This window comes from Uranotaenia lowii, chromosome 2, assembly GCF_029784155.1.
Source record: "Uranotaenia lowii strain MFRU-FL chromosome 2, ASM2978415v1, whole genome shotgun sequence".
Lineage (NCBI taxonomy): Eukaryota > Metazoa > Arthropoda > Insecta > Diptera > Culicidae > Uranotaenia > Uranotaenia lowii.
The window spans coordinates 382,193,226-382,217,255 of NC_073692.1; the positions used below are offsets into that span (position 1 = coordinate 382,193,226).

The following is a 24,030-nucleotide window of genomic DNA, read 5'->3' on the forward strand; positions in this document are numbered from 1 at the left end:
CAATGCGAATTCGAGCGGCAGAACCAATTGACAACCAATTGCTTCACTGAGTATGTCAGGTTTAAGTGATTCACATACATTTCCATCAACTGCGGTTCGCCGCATTGATTCGTACTCGCCGATTCGCATCAAATCGCATTCACTATGTTATCGGCCTTAACTTACAATAAAATGACATAAATAAAAAAAAATGACAAAAATGAGAAAAGTGAAAAAAACGACAAAAATGACCAAAATAACAGAAATAAAAAAAAAACACTTCCAAAATAACAAAAATTACAGTTGCATTAAGTCATAGTTCAGTTAATAGAGCACTAGCCTTCTGGGTCGATGGTGATGAATTCGAGGCCAAGAATAGACATCCGTTTTTCGTTAACTGCATCGTTGAAAAAAGTCATGAATGACTTAGAAATGCTAAAATGGCTATATGGTCAGTGACCTCTTATTGCTCAATTTAAAATTTAAACTCTATGAAAAAAAACATGAATTTCATATGATATTGAATATTCTCAGTATTGTAGTGCATATTTCTAATTTAAAACCCTGCTTTTTTTCTTAATACCTAGCTAATATATTACTAAACAGAGTTCATACAGAAAGGTTTTAAAACTTTTCAAATTTTGTTGCATATGACTTTTTACGTTATGTTATCTTCTGTTCTGAACTGTAGAATGATACAATACAATAAGACAACAACTTTTTTTAAATAACCTACCCGACCAAGGCGTGTAAAGCTTCAGGTGTGTTCTTATACCAATGCACGGTATCGTCCATCTTGTGACAGGCAATCGTAATCGTAGGCATGGTAGGCGAACAATTCGCTGTCAAAAAGCGCTCCGTCTCCACCCCCCACCAATGAGAAACTTTTTGTACCCCTTGCCTACTTTTCCTCAATATGCATCCACCCGTAGCTGGAGGCACTCTGTATCCGACACTGAAGCAACATCACCGTGCGGAACATTGAACAGGCTTACGAAAGAAACAAACCCATAGTCCTATTTGCCGCTGATAGTGTTGGTGATATTATGCTGGGTGTTTCACCAACACTTTTTAGTTTTGGGACAATCAACCTCAAAAACGACCATGTTTGTCGACCGGCTGTCCTTTTTTTGTACCGAGAGTTTTGGAGGTTAATTGTCCCGTCTCATCTGTACACGCTCAGCAAGTGTGCGTAAGAAATGTCAAAAACAACTCTATGCAGAAAATATTCAGCATACAATGGATAGAAAGAATCCAGTTATGAATGAAAAATGTTAAGCGTGTATTCGAGGAACTGTCATCGATCATTTCCGCGTGGCAGTGGAACAAAAGCAAGGTTCTTAGATACACTAGTGTAGTGAATAAAGGATGAATATAATATTTACGAAAAAAAAATGAGTATGAAATTTGATACGAACATATTTTACAGATAAATGAGTAAAAATTATGTATCGTGAAAACCTATCAATGATAAAGCGAGACAAACTGAACAAAGGCGAACAATGAACGAAAGAGATTACCGATTGAACATCAGTCTTTTGACGAGTCTTGAGGTTAAGGTCGCGTATAAAAAGTGAAAAAAAAGGGAAATTAATGAAGGTCCGAAAATAAACGTACAAGTGCGACAATGGCGCAGTGAGGTGAGGTAAGAACCTAATTTAATAAAAAAAGTTATGTTGCTGAAAAAAGTGCGAACATTGTTTTTCGATGGAAAGCTTTTTCATGTTTCGGCAGATCAAATGAAACTTACGGTCCTGCTTTGCTAGGAATAAGCTAAATCGATGAAAGACTCGAGATAATGTCTGATGCAAAATCATTAAATGCGATGAAAGACTCGCTTAGATTTTGTGCTCTGTCAAACCGATGAAAGACTCGGATAAAAACGGAAAGCATTTGAAAGAAAATAGCGTCTTTCCTTACCGATGAAAGATTCGGGATAAATTTCGATTCGTTGAAAGACTCGATTGGTTTTTGTCAGTTCTCGTGAAGCCGATGAAAGATTCGGATAACAACTGAAAGAAAATGGTGTCTTGACCGATGAAAGACTCGGGCTAGACTTGATAGTGACTAACATCGATACGATGAAAGACTCGATCGGTAGTTTTATCAAACCGATGAAAGACTCGGGCGAAATATGCTATTGACTGAACGTTATTCGATGAAAGACTCGATTATAAGTCTAAGGCTAAAGGGTGACTAGAAAAGGTCAATGAAGTATTCAATGGAAGATTCGTATGAGTTGTTTTAACTGTGCAATTTTTTTTGATGGATTGATACGGACTTTGTTTCTTCTGTAATATTTGCAAAAAAATATTCGCTATTGAAATTGGATAATAGATGCACGAATATTTCGATGAAAGACTCGAAAAATAAAACTAAGATTGATTGGTTAATGCTAGTTGTTCGATTATCGACTTAAGGATAGAACAAAAAAAAGAAGATAAGATAAAAAAAATCAAATAATAATGATAAACAAAAAAAATTAATAGAAAACGTAAAAGAAAGAGGGAAATGATATTTGGTAAAAAAAACATTGATGAAAGACTCAGTCGAGATTTGACTGAATATCCGCTGAAAGACTCGGAAGAAAATACTCAAAAGTTCTCCCGATGAAAGGCTCGGTTTGGTAGAAGCAATATTGATTATTTGCCATGTTAAAATACTACGATGAAAGACTCGTACAGCAAATAATGCATAGTGAACCTGATGAAAGAGTCGGGCAGAATGATACCGTAAACTATATTCGATGAAGTATCGAAATATGGAAGTGCTGGTAACGCTAGATTGTTCATTTTGATTGATAGGTCGATGAAAGATTCGGAAACAGAAAAGTTCGATGAAAGACTCGAAAATAAAACTAAATTAAATATTCCTTGAATAAATTGGAAAGATAAGCAATTTTTTATACTCGATGAAAGACTCGAGTTTAACAAATTTAGAAGAAAAAGTAGATAAAACAATGATTTATCCAATGAAAGACTGGTACATTGATTTTCTTCGTCATATCGTATTCCGATGGAAGACTCGGATGCTGTATAGTATTCCGATGAAAGACTCGGGTTATTTTTTTCTCCCAATGAAAGACTCGGAACTCGGATCATCCGACAATAGACTTACTGGTCGATGTTCCAAAAACATATGATGAACGGCCAAGTTGAAAAAATTCCAAAGAATCACTTGGACGTAATGTTAATTGAGATGAAGTAAACCCTTGTTCTGAGAAGTCATAGTCATTATTAGTTGCTGATCCGATGATCAGCAGAATAATGATGAGAATAAATGGATAAAAGAATAGAATATAAAGAAAACAGGGATAAAAAGGTTCCCAGGAAAGAGAAAACAAAGATGGAATAAAGAAATTAAAAGAGCGAAGAAAGAATCGAAAAAGGCGGATGATAGAGAGGAGAAATTGTAGAAACAAAAGAGGTAAAAGGCACCCACCGGTTTAAAGCATTATTTGATAGGATGAAAGTAAACGAGGTACCCGGGCAGATAAGTTATTCCAATAATACACTTTGGTAATTAATTAATGAAAGACTCAATTTGGATAGAAATAAGATCCTGGTATAAAAAGAATGAGAAAGAAAAAAGGAGAAAAAAAACGGGGACATGGACAAGAAAAATGAAGACGGAATTCTATCCAAAAAAAACTACCAAGCAAGCCTCTCTTATAAAATAACTTAAATTGAAAAAAGAGTAGGGCCACTGATAGAAAAATAGGAGTATGAATGGATAAAAGCAGACCAAGAAAACAGAAACAAGAGCAAAATAAAATAATAAAAAAAAACATTAAATCAAATAATAGAATATTAAATTATAAAAAGAGAAAACATTAATAAAACGAAAAAGGGAAACCAAACATATATTCTGAAATGTTGAATTCATTCAAAGATAACATTATTTGAATAGAAATAAGATCCTGTTATACAGAGAATGAGAAAGACAGAAAGGAGAAAAGAAACGGGGAAACGGAAAAGAAAAGATGAAGAGGGATTTCATGAAGAGAAGAGCTATCACGAAAAGAGAATCTACCAAGCAAGCCTTCCAAATAAAATAATATAAAAAAAAGAGAAGGGCTATTGATTCAAAATAGGAGTATGAATGGATAAAAACAGATCAAGAAAACAGAAAAAGGACAAAATGAAGTAATAAAAAACATCACATAAAATAATAGAAAATTAAAATTATAAAAAAAAGAGAAAATAAATTAAGAAAACGAAGAAGGAAAACCAAACATATATTCTGAAATAAAAACAAATCAGAAAAATGAGAACATTGGATAGAAATCAGCTCCAATAAAAGAAGATAGAATAAAATGAATAATAAGAAGACAGTGGAGAGAAAATATAACAGAAAGAGGTGAAAAATAACCGAAGAACTAAGAGCAAAGCGAGAAAATAATAAAAAAAAACAAAGGAATATTTGAAGATGGAATAAAGAAGGTAAGGACAATTCTGGAGAAATGGGCTAGTTTAAAAAGAAAAAGGAGCACACGGAACAAGAAATCTAAAATAAGATGACAGAAAGAACAACAAAAAATAATAGAAGAGAAAATATAAAAAAAAGATGTCAAAAAAAGAGAGAACAAAATGAAACATAATAAAAAAAATCAGCCTTTATTACATCGACACAATCTCTTGTAGAGTAGAGGCGGGTGGTAATGTAGTGAATAAAGGATGAATATAATATTTACGAAAAAAAAAAAATGAGTATGAAATTTGATACGAACATATTTTACAGATAAATGAGTAAAAATTATGTATCGTGAAAACCTATCAATGATAAAGCGAGACAAACTGAACAAAGGCGAACAATGAACGAAAGAGATTCCCGATTGAACATCAGTCTTTTGACGAGTCTTGAGGTTAACGGTCGCGTATAAAAAGTGAAAAAAAACGGAATTAATGAAGGTCCGAAAATAAACGTACAAGTGCGACAACTAGGTTCTCCGACTTTCACAGTAAGTAGGCGAGGAGTGAGTGGGGCTCTCAATGAGTTTGTTTATTTTTTGCTCAGCTTTTCTGTGGTTTGTTGGTAAACAAACTTCATGAGTTCCGCATAGTGGCATAGCCTACATAGCCAAAATGGCTGAATCGGGAATTCGTTATTCGGGAACACCTCCTGAATATATACCCACCTTGGAACAAAAGAAGAACAGCCGAGTGAAACACCACGCGAAAAAAGGTGCGGGAGTGAAAAGTCCGGTGTAACGAGTTTCCGCCTCATCCGAATTGGGATAAAGTCCAGGTAGGTGAAAAGCCATCACACAGACTGCCTCCTAATCCAACAACTACCCTCAACGGAGTCGGGCACCACGTGTTGTTACAAAGCAGTGTCCGGAAGAGGCGTTATCAGCACGACAGGTGCTCTTAGATCAAGTGCCGCGACCAACAGCACCAGCTTCTCTAAGGCGACGAGGTGGAAAGGGACGAATCAGTGTCCAAAAGAAGCGCCATCAGCAACAAGACGCGCTTCGGGATCGAGTGTGGTTACCGGCAGCACCGGTTACGCTCGGGCGAGAAGCGACTGAGTCGCATGAGGCGAGACAGTGTCAGGAGGAGGCGCTATCGGAATCGAGCACTGCGCTCAGCGATATCAGTTGCGCTCTGACTAGGCGCGCCAGGGATGCGTGTAACGGCCTCCGCCTCCTACGGGAAAACAGCATCGCTGATTATGAGTGAAGGAGTACGAAATCGTCAGTTCGTCAGTTTCGTAGAAACAGGAGCTAATACAGTGCCCGAAGCCGCTCAATGTTATCGTCAGCGTCGGCGGAAGATTCAACCGGTCGCGTAAACATCCCGCATAATCAAATACCGTACACTCAATCGTCTGAATTATTTGGTTCCGATAACCTTAATAGTCAGGATTTGTTTTGCGACTTTGCTCATGGTGTCTTTGCTGCGGATGATTAAAAAAGATTTCCGAAAGATACGATGAATGATCTAGAATAAATTAAATTTTTATGCATCTGAGTGCGTCTTCGCTGCTGCTAACGTCACGTCAGGGGAAAAAAACACGAGGCGTGTGAACCCGTACGTTTTCGGAAAGCTTCTAAATTTGGCCATTAAACCTTTAAATGGCCAATACAAAACTGAAAAACAATCGCGTCAAGGCCGGCAACAACGCAAGCGGCGAAGGTAAGTAAAAAAATGTTTTTTTAGGGCAAAAAATGATTTTATTTCTACCCTCCGTTCAGTTCGACAAAGTACACCATCCTGCCGTACAAACTCCGGAGCAGCTGTACTGAAACAGGTTGAACAATGAGCCGGAACAATCAGCACCACTTCTTCAACAGCAGCAGCAGTAAACATTAGTCGAGTCAGTTCCGGAGCCACGATTGAGACCGCAGACACCAGCAATCCAAACGGAACCATGTTGAAACACTTCCGGATGCTGTCAAACCCGAGCAAGTGGAAACAGCCAAATGAAATTCGGTGGCTGAAACGGCTCAAACAGCAAACAATCGAAAAAGGTAAGTGAAAAAAGTACATAAGTGTTTTGTTAAGCGAAAATTTGATTTTTTTTCTCCGCCCTTCCACTAGCTTGAAAGAAAAACACTCCAACATATATTCCGAAAAACACCGGAGCAGGTCCAGTCCACTGGGCCGGAACCAGCTTCACATCAACAGCAGCAGCAGTATAACTTTGTCACAGGAGGTAGTTTTCCTTCTCCAGCGGCGGAAGCGAATCGGGCGCGGAAGTAACTCAGCCAGCGATCATAATAAGATGGTGGCTCCGCCGTTCCATTATGAACCGTAGGTTATAGTTATGGATTCGGATACTATTCTCTCGTGCTGTAAATCAAATCATCGGTCGAATCATTCAACACAAAAATGATAACGGTACGATTCTGCTGTGCGACAGCCCTTCTTATAACCTTCGACATTCGACAGAAAACACTACTATCTTCCTGGATCCAGAGACATCTAAATGCAGCGGAGGCCAGGTTGACTTCATAAGTACCGAAGCTGCAACAGCGCTGAGGCAGAAACCGAAAAAGTGTGCGCTTACGAAGAAAATTTCATTTGCTAATGATCGGAATCCAGTTACCAAACAGCATGAGAACCTGGATCGTTGATCTCTCTCCCCCCCAGCACCGGAGCCCTTAACGGTTTTGGATATAGCTGGCCATTGCTGGTTTTGTAACTCAGACGGTTACAAACTACGGTCCATGGATAGGTTTACTCAGGAAGTAGGCCAACTATGTGGAAACCCATTTTACGAATTTCTGGGACAAGCTCACGGACCTTTCTTTCGGACGTTTCCATCAGCGGATCCATCATTCAGTAAGTTAGCAATTATGTAAACTTTATCAATGAAATAAAATTGATTTTTTTAATAACTAGGCAGCCAGCTGGTCATCGAAGCTGTCAGGGGAAACCGGAGAAACTGATTTAAGTATGTGCCTAGGCCGTTATATCAGGTCAACGAAATCAATTGAAAGGAACGGTAATTTTATTATTATTAATTTTTTACTATTTTTGCTGACAAAAGCAAATTTCCAGGAATTTACGGGCTCGCGGTTTCGCGGCTTTAAATGAAAACATAAGTGGCGGTAAAAAATCACCCGTTTCATTAACTCCCTCTCAGTGGTCGGATACCAACACTTACAACGCTTATACCACTCACTACCAGATGCCGGAATTTTACTACGTTACAGAATTTGACCGCCAAATCAAGTTCAGATTCCGGCCAACTCAAGTTCAGATTGGTTGTCTTTGAGTATCAGGATTTTCTCGGCTTCACCATGTAGTGGTAATTTATTGATACATCTAATGTTAGATATAGTGTTCATTTTTGATCATTCTTTAGGTTTACTATTCTGAAAACAACATCTTGCTGAATATGGCGAAATAACCTACATTTTCCCGAGCCACTATTTACCGGAAACGCCGCCCATAGCCGTACCAATCGGATGTCGTTAAGATCCCTTCTACCATGCTATTCTATCTCTTCGAAGATCTCATCGAAACTAAGCGAGTGGAAATATGTACCGATTGATTTTCATCGAGGTATATTTTTTTTCTTATTGATGCATTTTTTAACTAGATTTTGATTCAACATAAAGACGAATTAGACGAAAATCAATAACAAATTCGTTAAGTGTTATCTTGTTCTTAGCAACATCGAATTCTTTGTTTCATGATAAAATTAAAACTCGGCTATCTTGTTAAAGTCAACATGTTAAATAAGGTTTCGAAAATTCTTATTTGATGACCCGATTTGAGTCTTCAGGACTTGATTACAAAATGTTAGAGTGAAAACGTTGATTCTAATTTTTGAGGTAAAAGTCTTAATAAAAAAGAAATGACAAATTAAAAAGATAATTTCAAAAAGCCTGAATCAGGATTGAAAAAAAATAAGCAAACGAAAATCAGGCAAACCAAAATTCTAAAATATGTATAAAGTGAGATAGAAGAATTAATTATCAATAACTGGGTCATTCTAGAATAAGTAAAAGCAACCTAAAATCTACTTTTGATACCAGATGTCTATAATTATTTAATGTATTTCATTTCAGGGATCCATGAATTCCTTTTGTTCCTGTTTTTCTGACCCACACTGGCGAACTCGGATGGTTATGGCACAGGATCGATTTATATAAGAAATGGATGCGGTAGATTATATGATTAAGCCTACGAAAGACTAATGCGAAGGTTGTTGTGTGGTAATAATATATAAAATAATATGAAAATGTAAATGAGTAGGTCAAAATCGTCGTATTTTGATAAATAATAAAATCTATGAAAAACCATATCATGAATCGTCCACTTTTTTTCAATTTTATCATGAAACGATCTTTTAAAGATACGCTGTAGCGTCAGAAATATTTGATATGAACGATTAACTGAAGATTGAATGTATGATACCGCTTGATTTTCAATCCAGGAAATTTTAGAAAAAAGCAAAAAAATCGAATGGTTACTCTACTTAACGACCCGTTCGCTGTATCATAAAGTGCGTCCAAACGATTCCATGTCATGGAAAAAAGACTACCTTAATCGTACATTAATAATCCAAAACTATTAGGCTAATCTTTCGTGTGTCTTAGGAAGAAGATAATGGCAATCGTTATTTTATAATACTGTTTTATGCGGGATGACACTGTAAGATTCACTACAGGCCCCGGGTGATAACCCCAACGAAGCGTAAGTTAAACGTCTTTGTAAAACGAAACATATGTTGTAGCTGGGAAAGAGGGGGTTTTAACATGTTGCCAAAATAGAACATTTAGCTCAATTCTTCAACACGCAGAAAAATATATTTTAGAAATAATAAGATTTCGGTCGAAAATAATAAAAATTTTGGTTGGGAAAAGGCACAAATATATTTTTGGCCACAATGAATAAAAGTATCGTTTTGCTTTAAACTTATCGATTGATTCAAAATAAAATGCACCCTTTTTAAAAGTGATTCAGGATTTATTTCAAAATAATAAAATTTTTGCGTGAAGATTGCAACACAAATGTGGTTTAAAAAGAAAATTGTGAGTTTGGAAATTATCTTTTTTTTTTTTAATTTGAAATGAAACAAAGGTATTGTTTGTTCATATATGAATGTACTTGAATTTCGGATAAAAAGTTCAATCGCTTTTTGAAGATTTTAATTGTTTTTTTCCACAATCTAACAAACAACTAAATTTTATCACAATTGTTAGAGCCAGTTGCTTCATGGACCAAGTACTGACGGACGGTATATATAGCTACGCCCTGGTAGAGCCGAAGCTCGACGGCCAACACCTAGAACGCCAACCAGGAGCCTGATATGACTCGACCGATTCCAGTAGCTCGTATGCATCGCTGAAAGGGTAGGCGGCACGGTTTGGGTCGAAGCATCTAGAATAGAAATAAAATGAAAACATTGAATGATCATAAAAATGTTATTCCCCCAGCCCCCAGCTCAGAGAAATGATATTCCGCCAGCCGGTTTTTAGCAGCTTTCGAGCTAAGAAACTTTGTGACCTACCTTTAAAGCTGCTGGCCTGGACCCCGAAAAACATGCTAAGTTGGTTCCGCCATCCGTATCGGTGCCGTTATCGCTTGGGCCTTCTCGATGGTTTTTCCCGCTGATGTTGTGATTCGAATGCATGGAAAACTTTTTAGCTTTTTTTTTCTTTTTTCGACTTCTCGTTTTTAAGTTACACGTTTATCGAATAAACCAAATACTGGTTTCAAAATAAATCAAATTTAAATTTTATGCAATAAAAAATAAGCGTATAAAAATAACAAAAATTTTCGATTATCTACATTCCAAATTATTGTGAAAGCTATTCAAAAATCTACTATTAAAATACTAAATAAAATAACAAAACGTTTTGTTGAAACCACTCCCCGTTCTTTTTCTGCGTGAAATTTCTTATTGTGGATCACGGATCCGCCCCCATGATAATTTGTATCAATCAAATATCAGCTTTTTCTCTCTCTCGATACAATCTCTTTTTTCGGTTGGTAATAATATTTATCTATGAGCAGCTGTATCCATGGTCCAAAAAGCCGGTTTAGACACAAATTTCGACCATAGAAACCGTATTCATGGTATATCAGTTCAATTCAACTTTTTCTTAGAACCGATATAAGGATTGCGCCAAAACTGATGAGATTTGGACCCAATTCGACGCAGTTCTAAACCATTTGACAGCTAATGGAACACGAGTGGGGTTGCCAATTTTTTCACTGGTTTGGATCTTATTTCGTTGGTCCAATTCTTGTATATAGATATTTGACCCAAGAATAGACCACGAATAGAGGTGCTCTAAAGATTATCAAATTAACGTGAAAGAGCGATTTAATGTTTTGGACCAATCTTTATACTACGTATGGGGTTGCTTTGGTCGGAAATACTGGTGCTCTAATACTGGCAATATTCGACCGAATGTTGACATCAACCATCAATAAACCTTCCTCGAGGATGAATATAGCATTGTAGAGGTTCAGGAGTAAAATGCTCGTATATAAAAAACATTAATTCACTCAAGCGTAGCTTTATACTGAACGATTGAATCCAGAAATAACGTCTATTTCAATTTTTTTAATCACAATTTTTTTCAGTTTTGCTCTCAATTTTGACTATAAAGCATTTCCCGACTTGTCAACCGAACAGCTGATTTCTCATGTTTACAATTTTCGGCACCTGGTGGTAGGGTAAAAATAACAACAACACTACGCATGTTCAATGGCGGGATACTAACGAAACCAAATTGGCGGTGTAATAGTTATGCATAACCATGGTTATTCGAAGTTCTTAATTTTTTAAACTACCTCAAATTAAATAACTGTAGACATGAAATACTTTGAAGGTAATGTTGATGTTATGTAATGTCAATTTGAAAAAATAATTTCTTTTGAAGAAATAATTGAACAGTGCAAATCTCTCAAGTTCAAAATGGCGACCAGTAGGTGTTTACTTTTTTCAAAACAAAAACAAAAAGCTACCCTACCATCATCTGTCTCAGGAAATACTCTATTTAAGCTCGAATCTACCATAGAGGCCTCTGGTGCTAGTTACGATAACTTACACTATAAGTGGTATAAAATTTCGACCAGCTGATTCATATTTATCGCTATTCTCAGTTTTTTGAATCAATTTTTGATAATATTTTTAAGAAGTTAGATAATTTAGACAGTGAAAGAAGTTTTAGAATGAATTTTGAAACAAATAAAATCCCACTTTGTAGCTATCGGCGATGGCGTTTTCCGATGGCCCTCCGATAGGGCAACACCAGCCAATAATTCGAGCAGCTCTGGCGAGCGAGCATGCTCGAATATTGTTCGGCTGCTTTCGGCAGACTTCGGGTCCTTTTCGGGAATTTCTGCCCTATCGGAGGTGCAATATTTTGATATATTTGTACCCTATCGGTCAATTATTTGATATTTTCACTGTAAAATTTTATTTTTTCTGATTTTAACAAACAGAGTTTAATTTTTTTTATTTGTAATTTTAATAAGACTGTTTCACGTAATACTGTGCGAAAATTAGAGCTAGAAGTGAAAAAATAACATTGTTTTTGGAAGTTTATTCTCGTGTTTTCAATTTTCAATTTATTTTGAAATTGCATTAATTTGTGTTGAGTCATCAGAGAAAATTTTAAATATTAGTCTAACTTATGTTGGTTAGTGACTTTTTTAAAAGTAACTGAGTCCCAACTCGACAATTTTCATTGAAAACATTCGTCCGGAAGTCGGTCGTGCCGGAAGATTAAATCCGACTGCCGGTCGTTGCAAAAATGCCGATAGGGCCCAGCAGGAAAGTTGCCAGGGAGGGGATCCTTCAGTTCTAAATTTACCATTTGGAATACTCCGTGAATACAAGTAACGACGAAGTGCGATGTGATTATGTGTTGCAACAATAAAATGAAAATGTTCTCTCTGAATCAAATTGCACATGGCGGCCATAAAACACCATGGAAGAAGCACTCCGTAGAAACTAGACCGAAAACAGGTAACGGATCAGGGTTTCCGGACCGATTTTTGGTTCCGATTGTTGCTGAAGTGACGCACTAGCTGGAAAATGTGAAGTTTAGTGAAAATTTGGGCCATTTTTCGGAGAAATGTGATGAAAATATTTTTCACCCTCGGACGACGGAATTAATCATGATTTTGCTGTTCTCACTGGTCCGGCCATGGTGGTCGGAATTGCTGGTCTACGGGGCATAGCACCACTGACGGGTTCTGTCGGTGTGAAATCGGTTTCATTATAAAAGAGTTATTTACATTACTTAACTAAAGCAGAATTAGTTTTTTTTCAAAATTTTATATTTAAAGTTAAATATATAATTGAATTGAACTCAAAACGTTTAAATACTGTTCGGCAGTACTTATAAAAAGAAATCAACCAAAAATTTGTTCATAAAAACCTTATTAAAAACTTTTCTGTTAAGAAAACTAAACGAAAAACATGCTTGCCTCGAGTAAAGTCTTCGGAGGCTACGCCACCCGACTGAAGTGGCCCCCTTTGCTCGTCGATACGAAGGGGGCTGTCTACACTGAAGCATGCATAGTCATATATTCCGTTGTACGCGTTGTGTCGTGCCAAGAAGCGAGGAAAGCAACGATCGACCGTCGTCAGCAGCAGCAGCGGCCAGTGCCTAGCCACATGAACCCGCGACTGAGTGAGTTTTGCCAGTTCAAAGAAGAAAGAGAACAGCGTCTGGATATGGGAAACAGTATAAGTGGTGGTAATAGAATCGGTACAAATGTTATGGTGTACGTGTTGCGGTGTTTTACGATTGTGAGAAAGAGTGCTACAACGACGACCGCATAAAGATAGTGATGGATCCTGAAAAATGTAAAACCGCTTCCAGGAGGTTCTTGCTCAGACAGGTTTCTGTAAACCATGGAATATTTGTCCAAAGACGAGCGGACAAAACCTTTATTCGGAAAAAATTTGGAGACGTGCTCTGCTCTAACACGTATTACGTATTGATGTGGATACAATGAACGGTGCACGAGTTCTTGAATATTTTTTATTCAGGTCACTTTCAAAGCTCGAAAAAGGTCTTCAGCAAATTGACCTCAAGTTACCCCTACATGGGGTCATTGTAACTACATGTTCTTAAAAAGGCAGTTCTGAAAAAACGTATTCTAGTACGAGGTTATAAAAATACAATCACAATGTTTAGGATGGATATGAAAATGGAAAAATTCCATCGTTGGATCATGGCCGAGATACAAAATGGTTCTTTTTCACATTTAAATGTGGTTGCGCTAGTGTGGATGTTTGCATATAGGTCAGTCTCACTGGCGATTTAATTTTTTTTTCACTTCGATATCAGACTGAAGAAATGATGTAAATTTTGAGGGAAAGTTAAAATTAATCATTGGATCTTGGGAACGTTTACTCAATGATGTAAGGAGATACCTACTGAAAAGTAAAGATCTGAAAATGAAGTGAAATCTTTAGCGAAAAGAAATACATTACTCGATATGTTTCCAAGCCACAAAACACAAAATTTCATTAAACACGTGGTAAACTTCATATTTGTTAGGCTCAGGCTGTATCCCAAAAAACCTAACTAAAAACTATGCCACAGACATAACTTTAACCCTTCATTTCATGATTTTTTATTTTTCATTAAAAATCATTTTATACATGCAGTTGGAAATGATGAGTATCTACATAAAAAAAAAATACGATTTTTCGCTTTTTCCATACATTAATTGTTGCAAATTTGTTACTTTATGAAACGAAGGGTTTTTTAAGCATGTTGGCAGATTTATAATCTTTATTTCTGGAATGAAGCTTTATAAGTTCACCAACTTTAACGCTACAACAAGACTCTTCGCTGTATATATATAGTTAGCCTTCCTAATATCAGTCAATATCGCACTTTGAAAATGTAGTTAGTGAATAAAACTGATTGATTCATAAAGTCATGTAATGAATCCAAACCACTCATCACGTTCCTATCAGGAGCTGTAAAAAAAATGCTTCACTGGAAAATGGATTAAGCAGAAATTCTTCATAAATTTCTGCCAAGGTCGGAGAAGATTACAGTATTAAGGATTAGCATGCGTTCTACACCTTATCGTAAACGTACGGTCGTCTAACCTAAGATGGTTTGAGTTAGGGCTTCCACCAACACAATTGTTGATAGAAATCGTCTTTCTGTAGAACATGTTAACCCGCAAAAAATTCTAACATGTTTTTCGTGGGATGGTGTGGCGTACTGGATATGTCTCTGGCTCTCACAGCCATTAAAAAGTGTGTGAGAGACAAGTTCTCAACATCAGAGTTAGCAATCGTTAACACAACTGACCCCTCTAGTAGCACTATATAATAAAAGCTAGCCAATAGTAGAGTAAAGTGGGGCAAGAGTACGCACTTAGTTGTGTACTTATTGTATCTCTTCAAAGAACAAAGTATCGATTATAGTAATTAAACCAAATTAAAGTAAGGCTCTTAACCTTGATTGTATGACGCAAAAAGTTTTGATTATGTTTGTAAACATTGATAAAAAATCATATTTTTTCAAAAATTACCAAAGCGTACTCTTACCCCACCAGTGGGGCAAGAGTACGCATGAGGTGGGGTAAGAGTACGCATATAATGTATTCCATTCTGGTCCGGTGTAAGTGAGGTCTTGAATCATTATAATCGTTTATTAAACAAAACAAAACCTTTATTTCATAAACAATAGTTAAAATAAAACAGTGTTTTTCTGGGTAACGCTGTTCCTTCAGCAAAGGCAAAGGCGAAGCGACGCAAATCACTGAAAGTCAGACCGTAAAAAGCACTGTGCAGCGCTCTGCAGTGATTTACGAGATCCTCTGACTGCTGAGGGGTAAAAACTGAAGTGAATTGTCCATGGCTTTCAGCACCGAATCCCTGGTCGAGAAAAATGTTTGTTTTTCACAATTCAATACAAAAATATCTTCTGTTGATTACCTTTTTAAGGCGTTTACGCAAGGTTGATTCCGAAGTCCCGAGGCTTTCAGCAATCCGGCGCTTCGATTCTCCGTCCTTCAACCACTGCCTGGCGTTTTCCAGCATCTCCGGAGAGCAAATCTTCCGGCTGGTTTTTCCTTTGTACGTCCTGATTATTGAAAACATGATTATTCTTTGGGTTAGCTTTCCAAATGCTATCAAAAAGACGAAGGAAACCAACGCGTACTCTTGCCCCACCAAACGTGCGTACTCTTGCCCCCTACAACCATTTGTGAAAAAAGCTAAAAGTGCTAAATATTCCGATCATATCCTGGCATGAGTGTTCCACAGATTGAATCTATATTAATTATGTGTCCTTTGTCACGTATGCAGATTTGATTAGCGAATTTCCACAAAGCGTAATAATGTTTCCAAATACGCATAAAATAACATAAAAATTGGAAAAACTATAACTTATCTCATTTCTCCGACGTGCGCTAACCAAACCACAAACAAAAACACATATGATCAGCTGACTCGATGACCTGTCAAACCGGTACAGTGTTGCTAGTTTCAGTGTTGTCGTTTACTGTAAAAGCCTAGTGCGTACTCTTTCCGCCTGCGTACACTTGCCCCACTTTACTCTAAGGAATATTTCTGGACTCCACAGCTGTAGGACAGGATTAACTTTATTTACTTCACATTTTCAATATTGTGCATTTAAATCACATCATTTTTTGGCGAGCTGACAGCTGAACACAGACTTCCGACAATCTAGTATTTAATTTTCTTTGTCGGAAGTTGGAACTCCGGATTTCCGAAGTAAAATTTAGTGCTGGCGCATCCTACAACTACATCCATTCGGTGGTTACTCCTGAAATTGGGATTACTCTTCTTCAACATGGACATTTTGACATCCGCCGGCCTGTTACAGCGTCATCTTAATCTCGACTACCCTCTCTCTTTGATTCGCCCGACGACCTCTGATTCGGCCTTCCGATGGTTTCACTCGACGATCATTTGGCACGCTCAACATGAGTAGCTCTCTTTGATTCGTTGTACGAGAACCTTCCTTCGGTTTCGAGGTCTTTCAATGGCTCCGTTCCGGCTATATTTGCCATCTTATTTCTGCTAAAACGACTTTCCAAGGGCTTCGTCTCTACGACGTTCCGATCTTTTCTAGTCCAACGACCCTCCAAAGATTCTAGCTAGACGACCTTCCATGGTTCCGATCCGACGATTTTTCAGTGGCTCTGCTTTGGAGACCTCCATTTGACTCCACCTCGAAGGACGACCTACATATGGTTCCCAGTCTAGCGACTGGACGACCTTCCATCAATGCATGGCTGCGATTCGACGGCGTATTGCTCCGACTTAACGCTCTTCCTTCGACGCCTCGCTATTGGCATGGCTACCTTACAGTGGCTCTGGTCCGACAATCCCTCGAACGATTCTGGCTCGAATAACTTCTGGCTTAAAGACCTTCCAGGACACCGGTCCGACGACCTTACAACCTACGGTGACTCTGATTCTTAACTCGACCACCTTACCTTGATTGTTCCCATATACGATAATGAATGTCAACAGAACATGTTAGGGCAGGGTTTTCACGTTTTGGCGAATGAGAATGAAATCAGATGTGCAACATTCGTTGATAGACCGGAAATGAATTGCCCGTGTTGAAAAATCATGCATGCATTCATGCAGTTCAAAAAAGCCGACACTTCCTTATTTAATACTCCCGCGCCGATCCTCCGGAGCATAGGGCCGTGGTAAAAGACCTCCAATGTTGACGATCCGGAGCCAGCGTCTTTACTTGGTCCCAGTCAAGATTCTCGTCGACAGTTCGGATTTCAGCGGCTAGACTTCGCCGCCACGAGTTTCTGAGCCTGTCTCTTCTTCGATGTCATTCTGGATTCCATTCTAGCGCCTCTCTGCAGACCTCGTTCTTATCTTTTCATAGCGTGTGCCCTATCCATCTCCACTTACGTTCCCGAATCTCTATTTCTAGCGCCCTTTGATGACACCGGTGATTTAGTTCCTCATTCGAGATCCAGTTGCCAGGCAAACAAGCGCGGATGATATTCCGCAGGCAGCGGTTTAGTTTTCGTGCCGTTACCGCATATGTGCACCAAGTTTCGCAGAGATCTAGCGTGACCGCCAGATGCTTCGAAGACTCGCAAACGCAAACGCGCCTTTTTTATCCGGGTTTCGATGTCTTTCTTGGTACCACCATTAGGCTTTATCTGGCTATGCTACCAAGATACTGGAAGCACTCCACTTTCTCAACCTGTTGCCCAGCTACCACGAAATTGGAAGGATTTACTGTGTTGATTTCCATCGATTTGGTCTTTCCGACATTGATTTTTAGACCTGCTGCCTTGGAGCTTTCGGCATCTTTCGGTGAGGCCGTCGAGTTAGCTCTGCATGTCTTGTTGTCTTTGGGGGAGCAAAACAATATCGTCAGCCAGGTCAAGGTCGTTCAGTTGCTCCATTGTTGAAGGATCCACGGCAATCCTTTGTTTGGTCTACAGTCAATCGATCCAGTCAAGATCTCATCCATTACGATGAGAAAAAGCAGCGGTGATAAAATACATCCTTGTCTCACTCCAGCAGTTACCGGGATTGGATCAGACAAGACGCCGTCGTGCAGGACCTTGCACGAAAATGCCCCGTACTGTGCTTCGATGAGATGGACTATAGTTTCTCTGGGACTCCTCGTTGCCGAGCCGCCCAGATGTTTTCGTGGTTCAGCCGGTCGAATGTTTCATCGAAATCAACGAACACCAGCAGAATAGTCTTGGAGTTCGTTGATTTGTTCCAGTATCATTCGTAGCGTTGTGATGTGGTCCACACATGTTCGTCCGGATCGGAATCCAGCTTGTTGCCGTCGGAGTTAAGCGTCGATTTTCTCCTGGATCCTGTTTAGGTTCACTTTGAGAGCCGTACAGATCAAAATTATGTCACGCCAGATACCGCACTCGGTCAGGTCTCCTTTCTTCGGGACCTTCATACCCTGCATCCAATCGGCCGGGAATGTTGTAGTATCCCAAATATCAGCGAAAAGACGGTACAACATTTGTGCTGACAGGGTCGGTTTGTTGGATTTCATGTCTTTGATGCCGCGACGAAGTGAATTGCCCGTGTTGAAACATCATGCATACATTCCAGCAGTTCAATAAAGCCGATCCTTAACCGTAAAGATAACCTAAAGTAGGTCGAAAAATAGGGTGCCATTCATACTGGGAAAATGTTTTGTTTGCAATTTTTAAGTTGAGGTTAACGTCTCCTCAAATCCGTTCATTTATCTTTAAGTGTGTTCTACTTTTTGTTTTCGTTTCGGTTCATCGGAAAACAGGTAAAATTAATTTACAAAATTTCACTAAAATTGAAGGAAATCCGCCCAGTTAAGTGTGTCACGTTTGGGAAACAATCAAATACCAGTACCCATGTAAGTGAGTATAAAAAATAATCAAATTTTTCGTCACCAGGTACCCTAAATCCTCATAGTCGCAAACGACGAAGAAGAAAACCCACACCGACACTTCCGGAGCCCTCTCCGGAAGTATCACACCTACCAGTGTTGTTTCCTACCGCTTGTCGGAAACCCGTTTGAACCATTCCTATTGGATTTGCTTTCAAAGCATCGGGTGATATAGAATCTGTAAAGACCTACCCTCTGTTGGTAGTCTGGTGTCCAAGTCCTCAAGATGACCACTACCCGAGAAGATGTACTGCTCCAGATTGGGGAGGTACGGTACAAGAAGGGCGACGGAACGCTCTATGTGATGAACGAGCGGATCGCCTGGATGGCCGAGTACCGGGATACGGTGGCCGTTTCCCACCGGTTTCAGGACATCAAAAGTAAGTCGTTTTTTTTAATTTTAAAATTTAGTTTGATTTTTAATTTTGTTTGCCTGATTTCAGTGCAAAAGATTTCTCCGGAGGGGAAACCAAAAATTCAGCTGCAGGTGGTGCTCCACGACGGGAACAGCTCGACGTTCCATTTCGTTAACAAAAATGGAGCTCCGGCACAGATGGCCGATCGGGATAAGGTTAAAGAGTTGCTGCAGCAGTTGTTGCCCAACTTCAAGCGTAAGATCGACAAAGAGCTGGAGGAGAAGAACCGGGTTCTGACGGAGAATCCATCGCTGCTGCAGCTGTACAAGGATCTGGTGATCTCCCAAGTGCTGCCCAGCGAAGACTTTTGGGCTTCTCACGCGAAGCAATACCTTACGAAGGATCAGGCGTCCAAGCAGGACATCGGAGTATCCGGTGCGTTTCTGGCTGATATCAAGCCTCAGACCGATGGTTGCAACGGGCTGCGATACAATCTCACTTCCGACATTATGGAATGCATTTTCAAAACGTACCCGGCCGTGAAGCGGAAACACACCGAGTACGTTCCGGCCAAACTGACTGAGTCGGAATTTTGGACCAAATTTTTCCAGTCACATTACTTCCATCGGGATCGCATCATGTCCGGTACCAAAGATATTTTCACCGAGTGCGGCAAGATCGACGATCAGCAGCTGAAACAGGCTGTGCAAGAGAATCTCGGCGATCCGCTGTTGGATATCCGTGCCTTCGAAGACAATACTCTAGAAGAGGGCTTCTGCAATGCAGTCTCCAGCAAGCAGACGGTCAACAGCGGCAACATTGTTCATCAGAGCATGATCAAACGCTTCAATCAACATTCGTTCATGGTGCTAAAGACTTGCACCGATGTCAAAACGCTTAACCGAGGGATCGGGTCCATCCTGAATGCCACTCCGACGGCCAACGGTGACACCAATGGAACCACCAAGGACAAGTCGAAGGGTAACAACGTACTGAACAATAACAACAACCTCGTTAACGGGTTCAGCAAAAAGGACAAACGAGCCCACGAGAACAATCACATTGCCAACGGGGACCACGGGAATGGGAAACCGAATCAAACCGCCGCAACTCCGGAAGAACCCTTCGTGGAACCGGCCATCAAGCGTGCACGAATTCTCGAGAAAATCCACTACGATGATCTTGAGGAAACCGAGGACCCCAGCAAACAATCCAAAACACTTAACCTTACCAAAATCGAACGTTATTTGCACGGACCGGTTCCTTCGAGCATGGCGTCAGGTGGTGGACCTTCTGGCGGTGGCGGAATGGGTGGCTACCAGGAGCCGCAATCCGACTACGGCTTGCATGATCTCGATTCGGTCAACGGGTACATTGCGCAGTCCACCAGTTCCTGGAACAATCGTACCCCGCACAAGGTACTGGTCAGTGCCAAGTCTTCGATCAATGCCCTCGGGGAGCTTAGCCCCGGGGGCGCGCTGATGCGGGGCTTCCAGGAACAGAGTTTAGCGCGTGAGTATTCGTTAAGTTAATTTAAAATTTTTAAGGACAACCCTTGCTATCAAGTGTTCAATCTTGGGTAAACCTTTGCCCTCGGTTGGTCAAGGGCAAGGCACAGAAAATTTCAACTTCCACGCGGACTGAGCCTGCCGATGCTCTGTTCCGTACTCAAAAGACAAATCATTACTGAAAACATTCCTTTACTTTTCAATTGTTTTCTTTTGTTCAGAAATCATAAGAACAAAAATTTTTAACTGATAATTCTGCAATTTTTTTTCAACCAGAATTGGTACCACCGGACATCGAGAAGGAAATCCGGCACCTGTACATGTCACTGTTGGAGCTGCTGAAGCATTTTTGGAAGTGCTTCCCTCCGACGACGCCGCAGCTGGAGGCGGACGCGCTCCGAATGCACCAGACGCTGCAGCGCTTCCAGATGGCCAAGCTAAAGCCGTTTGAGGTAAGTTTGCCAAGGACATTTTTGGATTCAAATAATATCTAATGAGTCTGAAATTTGGATCGAAACATAAAATTTAAATCTGAAATCTTAATGTGAAATTTGCATCTGAAATCTGAATCTGAAATTTTATATCCAAATCTGAAATCTGAATCTAAAATCTAAAATCTGAGCCAGAAAAGTGAATTTATATCTAAAATCTGAATCCGATTCTATAATCTGGATCTGAAATCCTAATCTAAAACCTGGAACCTCAAATTGAAATCTGAAATCAGTGATCTGTTATATGTGTTCCATCTGAAATCTGAATATGAAACCGTTATGTAAAATCTGAATCTAAAATCTGACCCTGATCTTGTTATCTAATTGATTTTCTTCCCTTCCAGGAACGTGCCATGAGAGAACTGTTGCCATTGGGAACGTCGCTGACGCAGCACCTGAACCAGCTGCTGCAGGCGGCCAACCGGAAGTTTGCCACCTGGCAGGAACGGCAACGCCGCAGGTAGCAGCCTCACAGGCAGCAGCAGCATCAGCACTACCTCCATCATTACCATCACTATTCGTCGCAGCCGCCGCTATCACGCCATCGACAGTCGTCCTCCTGCTCGTCCTCCTCGTCCTCGTCTTCGCCAGCTCAGCATACGACGCCCTCGGGAATCCTGGATCACTCGTCGTCGTTTGTGCACCTCTTTCAGCAGCGCGACTCAAAAGGTAACTTCCACCGGTATTAGGTTGATTTTGTTAGGTTGTTTTCTTTCTTTCTTTTGTTGATCGCGAGGGTGTATCGTCCTTACTTCCTTGCCATTCAGAATTCAAAAAGTTGTGGCAACTCCGGGCCTTCGTTATTATAGGTGATTGATTTCAAGAAAATTGCGTTATATTTTCGGATGTTTAATAAACTAAACTGTTGAACAGATTGAATACAAAACGATATCATAAAAAGTCTATTAGTGATAGAATTGAAATCGATAAAACATACATAATTTCGTATAAAACTTATGTGATATAGGAGAAAAACTTGTTTCCAATCAATCCCGCTGATGAAGTCCGTTGTGAATATACTCAAAGAAAAAAAAACGGTCCCACGCTTTATAAACCAACTTTAAAACTACAAACACAATAGAAATAAAGGCAAATGACTGACCACCCACTTAAAATGAGTAAAATCAAACAGGCGAAACCGATTTTCCTGTAGATAGAAATGCATATAGGAAAACATAACTAGTTCAATTACAGACAAAAAATCACTCAAATTCTGGGGCCAATATTGCTCCGATCACATTTTCTACCCGCAAACCCGCATCCCGCATGAAATAGCTCATAGATTTTACGATCCTGCTAGAAAACCACTAGCCTAGTGTGTACTAGTAACTATAATTGTAAGGCTGACAGTAAAAAAAAATCGTTCAAATTATGCGATGGTCGCTTCCAGGAGGCGACTGATCGGTTCCTACAAGCGCATCTTGAGTTCCGCTTCACTATTTTGGCCATGATAACGATGATGGGTTAACTGATTGTTTGTAAACTAGCAACATAACAAATGACTAGTGTTTATTAATTTTCTCATTGAACTACCTACATTCTCACACGTCTTCATTTGGATGACAATTTAGTGTGTTACCAGTTAATGCTCCTGTTTAGAGTACTTTCAGTCTCACCCGTTAGTTTTTGTCTAAAGTTTGTGGGAGCGATTAATGATAAAAAAAATTAAACTATATGTAACGAGAAAAAGTGCACTTTTGATTTCTTGAAACGAACGTTTTTTAAACAAATGGAATACTTTGAGTAGCACATAAAGCCACTAACAACTGGAAAATGTTTTGTTTGATGAACATTGTAAAAAGTGAAGAACTATTACAAGAGAGCAAGCAACAAATATCTAAAAAAAAACTGAAGAAAGCATAAAGTCTGAGACAAACACACGTAGGCACGTGACAAGTGAATTCCAATTTTCGAAAAACAAGTTTAAACTTGGCGATCGCTCGATAATAAGTACCGTAGGATTATGAAATGAAAATGAACACACAAGAATGGAAGCAGTAAAACATGCTATTTGAAAAAAAAAGTATAAAAAACATTAAAAAGAACACGTATTCAGCAGTATCGTTCAAACGTGAATAAATTGATAATTTAAAAAAAACGACAAATGTACTAGCATGTATTTAGAACAAAAAGAAATCTCGAGTCCCTCAATCGGTCAGAGAACCTCAACATGAAGATTGAAGCATAAATACTTAAGTTTTTACTGATTTATCTGAGGAATTGGCAGTTCTAATATATTCTTAAACAAACGTCTTTAGAGTGTGGCATATTCCTGGAAGATCTGGCACTGGTATGGACTCATAACAGGCTTGAAAATACGTTTTCGTACTGCCTGATTCCGTGAAATTCCTCAACAACCCATGTCAAGAAACTGCCTTAGTGAGTAGGGAAGAACTTCTCAAAAATTGTGGATTCACCCAACCTCAGATGGTTCTAGAACGACGCGCATCATCAAACCAGTACAAATAAGAAGTTCTTCCATCCTTTTTTGCCGATTGACAAAGTCTTCAACTATCTCCAGCTCGTCGCAGTCGATCGTGTTATTACTGGACAAGCGGGTTCGGTCGGTTTCGGATCCGCAGGCCAGCATACACTTCGTCTGGGACGTATTAATCACTAACCCAATCCTTCCTGCTTCGCGTTTCAGTTTGCGGTAGATCTCCTCCACCGCCACCAGATGATCTGCCGACTTTATCAATGTCATCGGCAAAGCAGATAAGTTGACTGGATCTGTTGAAAATCGTACACTGCATTTCACCCACAGCTCGTCGAATAACACCTTCTAGCGCTACGTTGAACATCATGCAGGATAGATCATCGCCTTGGCGAAGCCCCCTGCGTGATTGGAA

At 39.5% G+C, this 24,030-nt stretch overlaps 1 protein-coding gene and 2 long non-coding RNA genes across 3 annotated transcripts; 2 read left to right on the forward strand and 1 right to left on the reverse strand.

The window, feature by feature from the left end:
- Positions 1-5,857: 5,857 nt before the first annotated feature.
- Positions 5,858-8,678, forward strand: LOC129749157 (uncharacterized). The gene is made up of 5 exons (XR_008737939.1): positions 5,858-6,116; positions 6,176-6,451; positions 6,522-7,265; positions 7,326-7,428; positions 8,501-8,678. It is a non-coding gene; the product is annotated as an uncharacterized LOC129749157 (long non-coding RNA).
- Positions 8,679-9,518: 840 nt separating this feature from the next.
- Positions 9,519-10,132, reverse strand: LOC129749244 (uncharacterized). Its single transcript, XR_008737973.1, has 2 exons — positions 9,946-10,132; positions 9,519-9,815 (listed from the first exon to the last, which is right to left on the reverse strand). It is a non-coding gene; the product is annotated as an uncharacterized LOC129749244 (long non-coding RNA).
- Positions 10,133-12,259: 2,127 nt separating this feature from the next.
- Positions 12,260-23,271, forward strand: LOC129746551 (general transcription factor IIH subunit 1). Its single transcript, XM_055740246.1, has 5 exons — positions 12,260-12,417; positions 18,834-19,206; positions 19,270-20,694; positions 20,967-21,142; positions 21,526-23,271. The coding sequence occupies exons 2-5, from the start codon at positions 19,053-19,055 to the stop codon at positions 21,643-21,645; spliced, it is 1,875 nt and encodes a 624-aa protein (XP_055596221.1). The 5' UTR covers positions 12,260-12,417; positions 18,834-19,052; the 3' UTR covers positions 21,646-23,271.
- Positions 23,272-24,030: the final 759 nt, after the last annotated feature.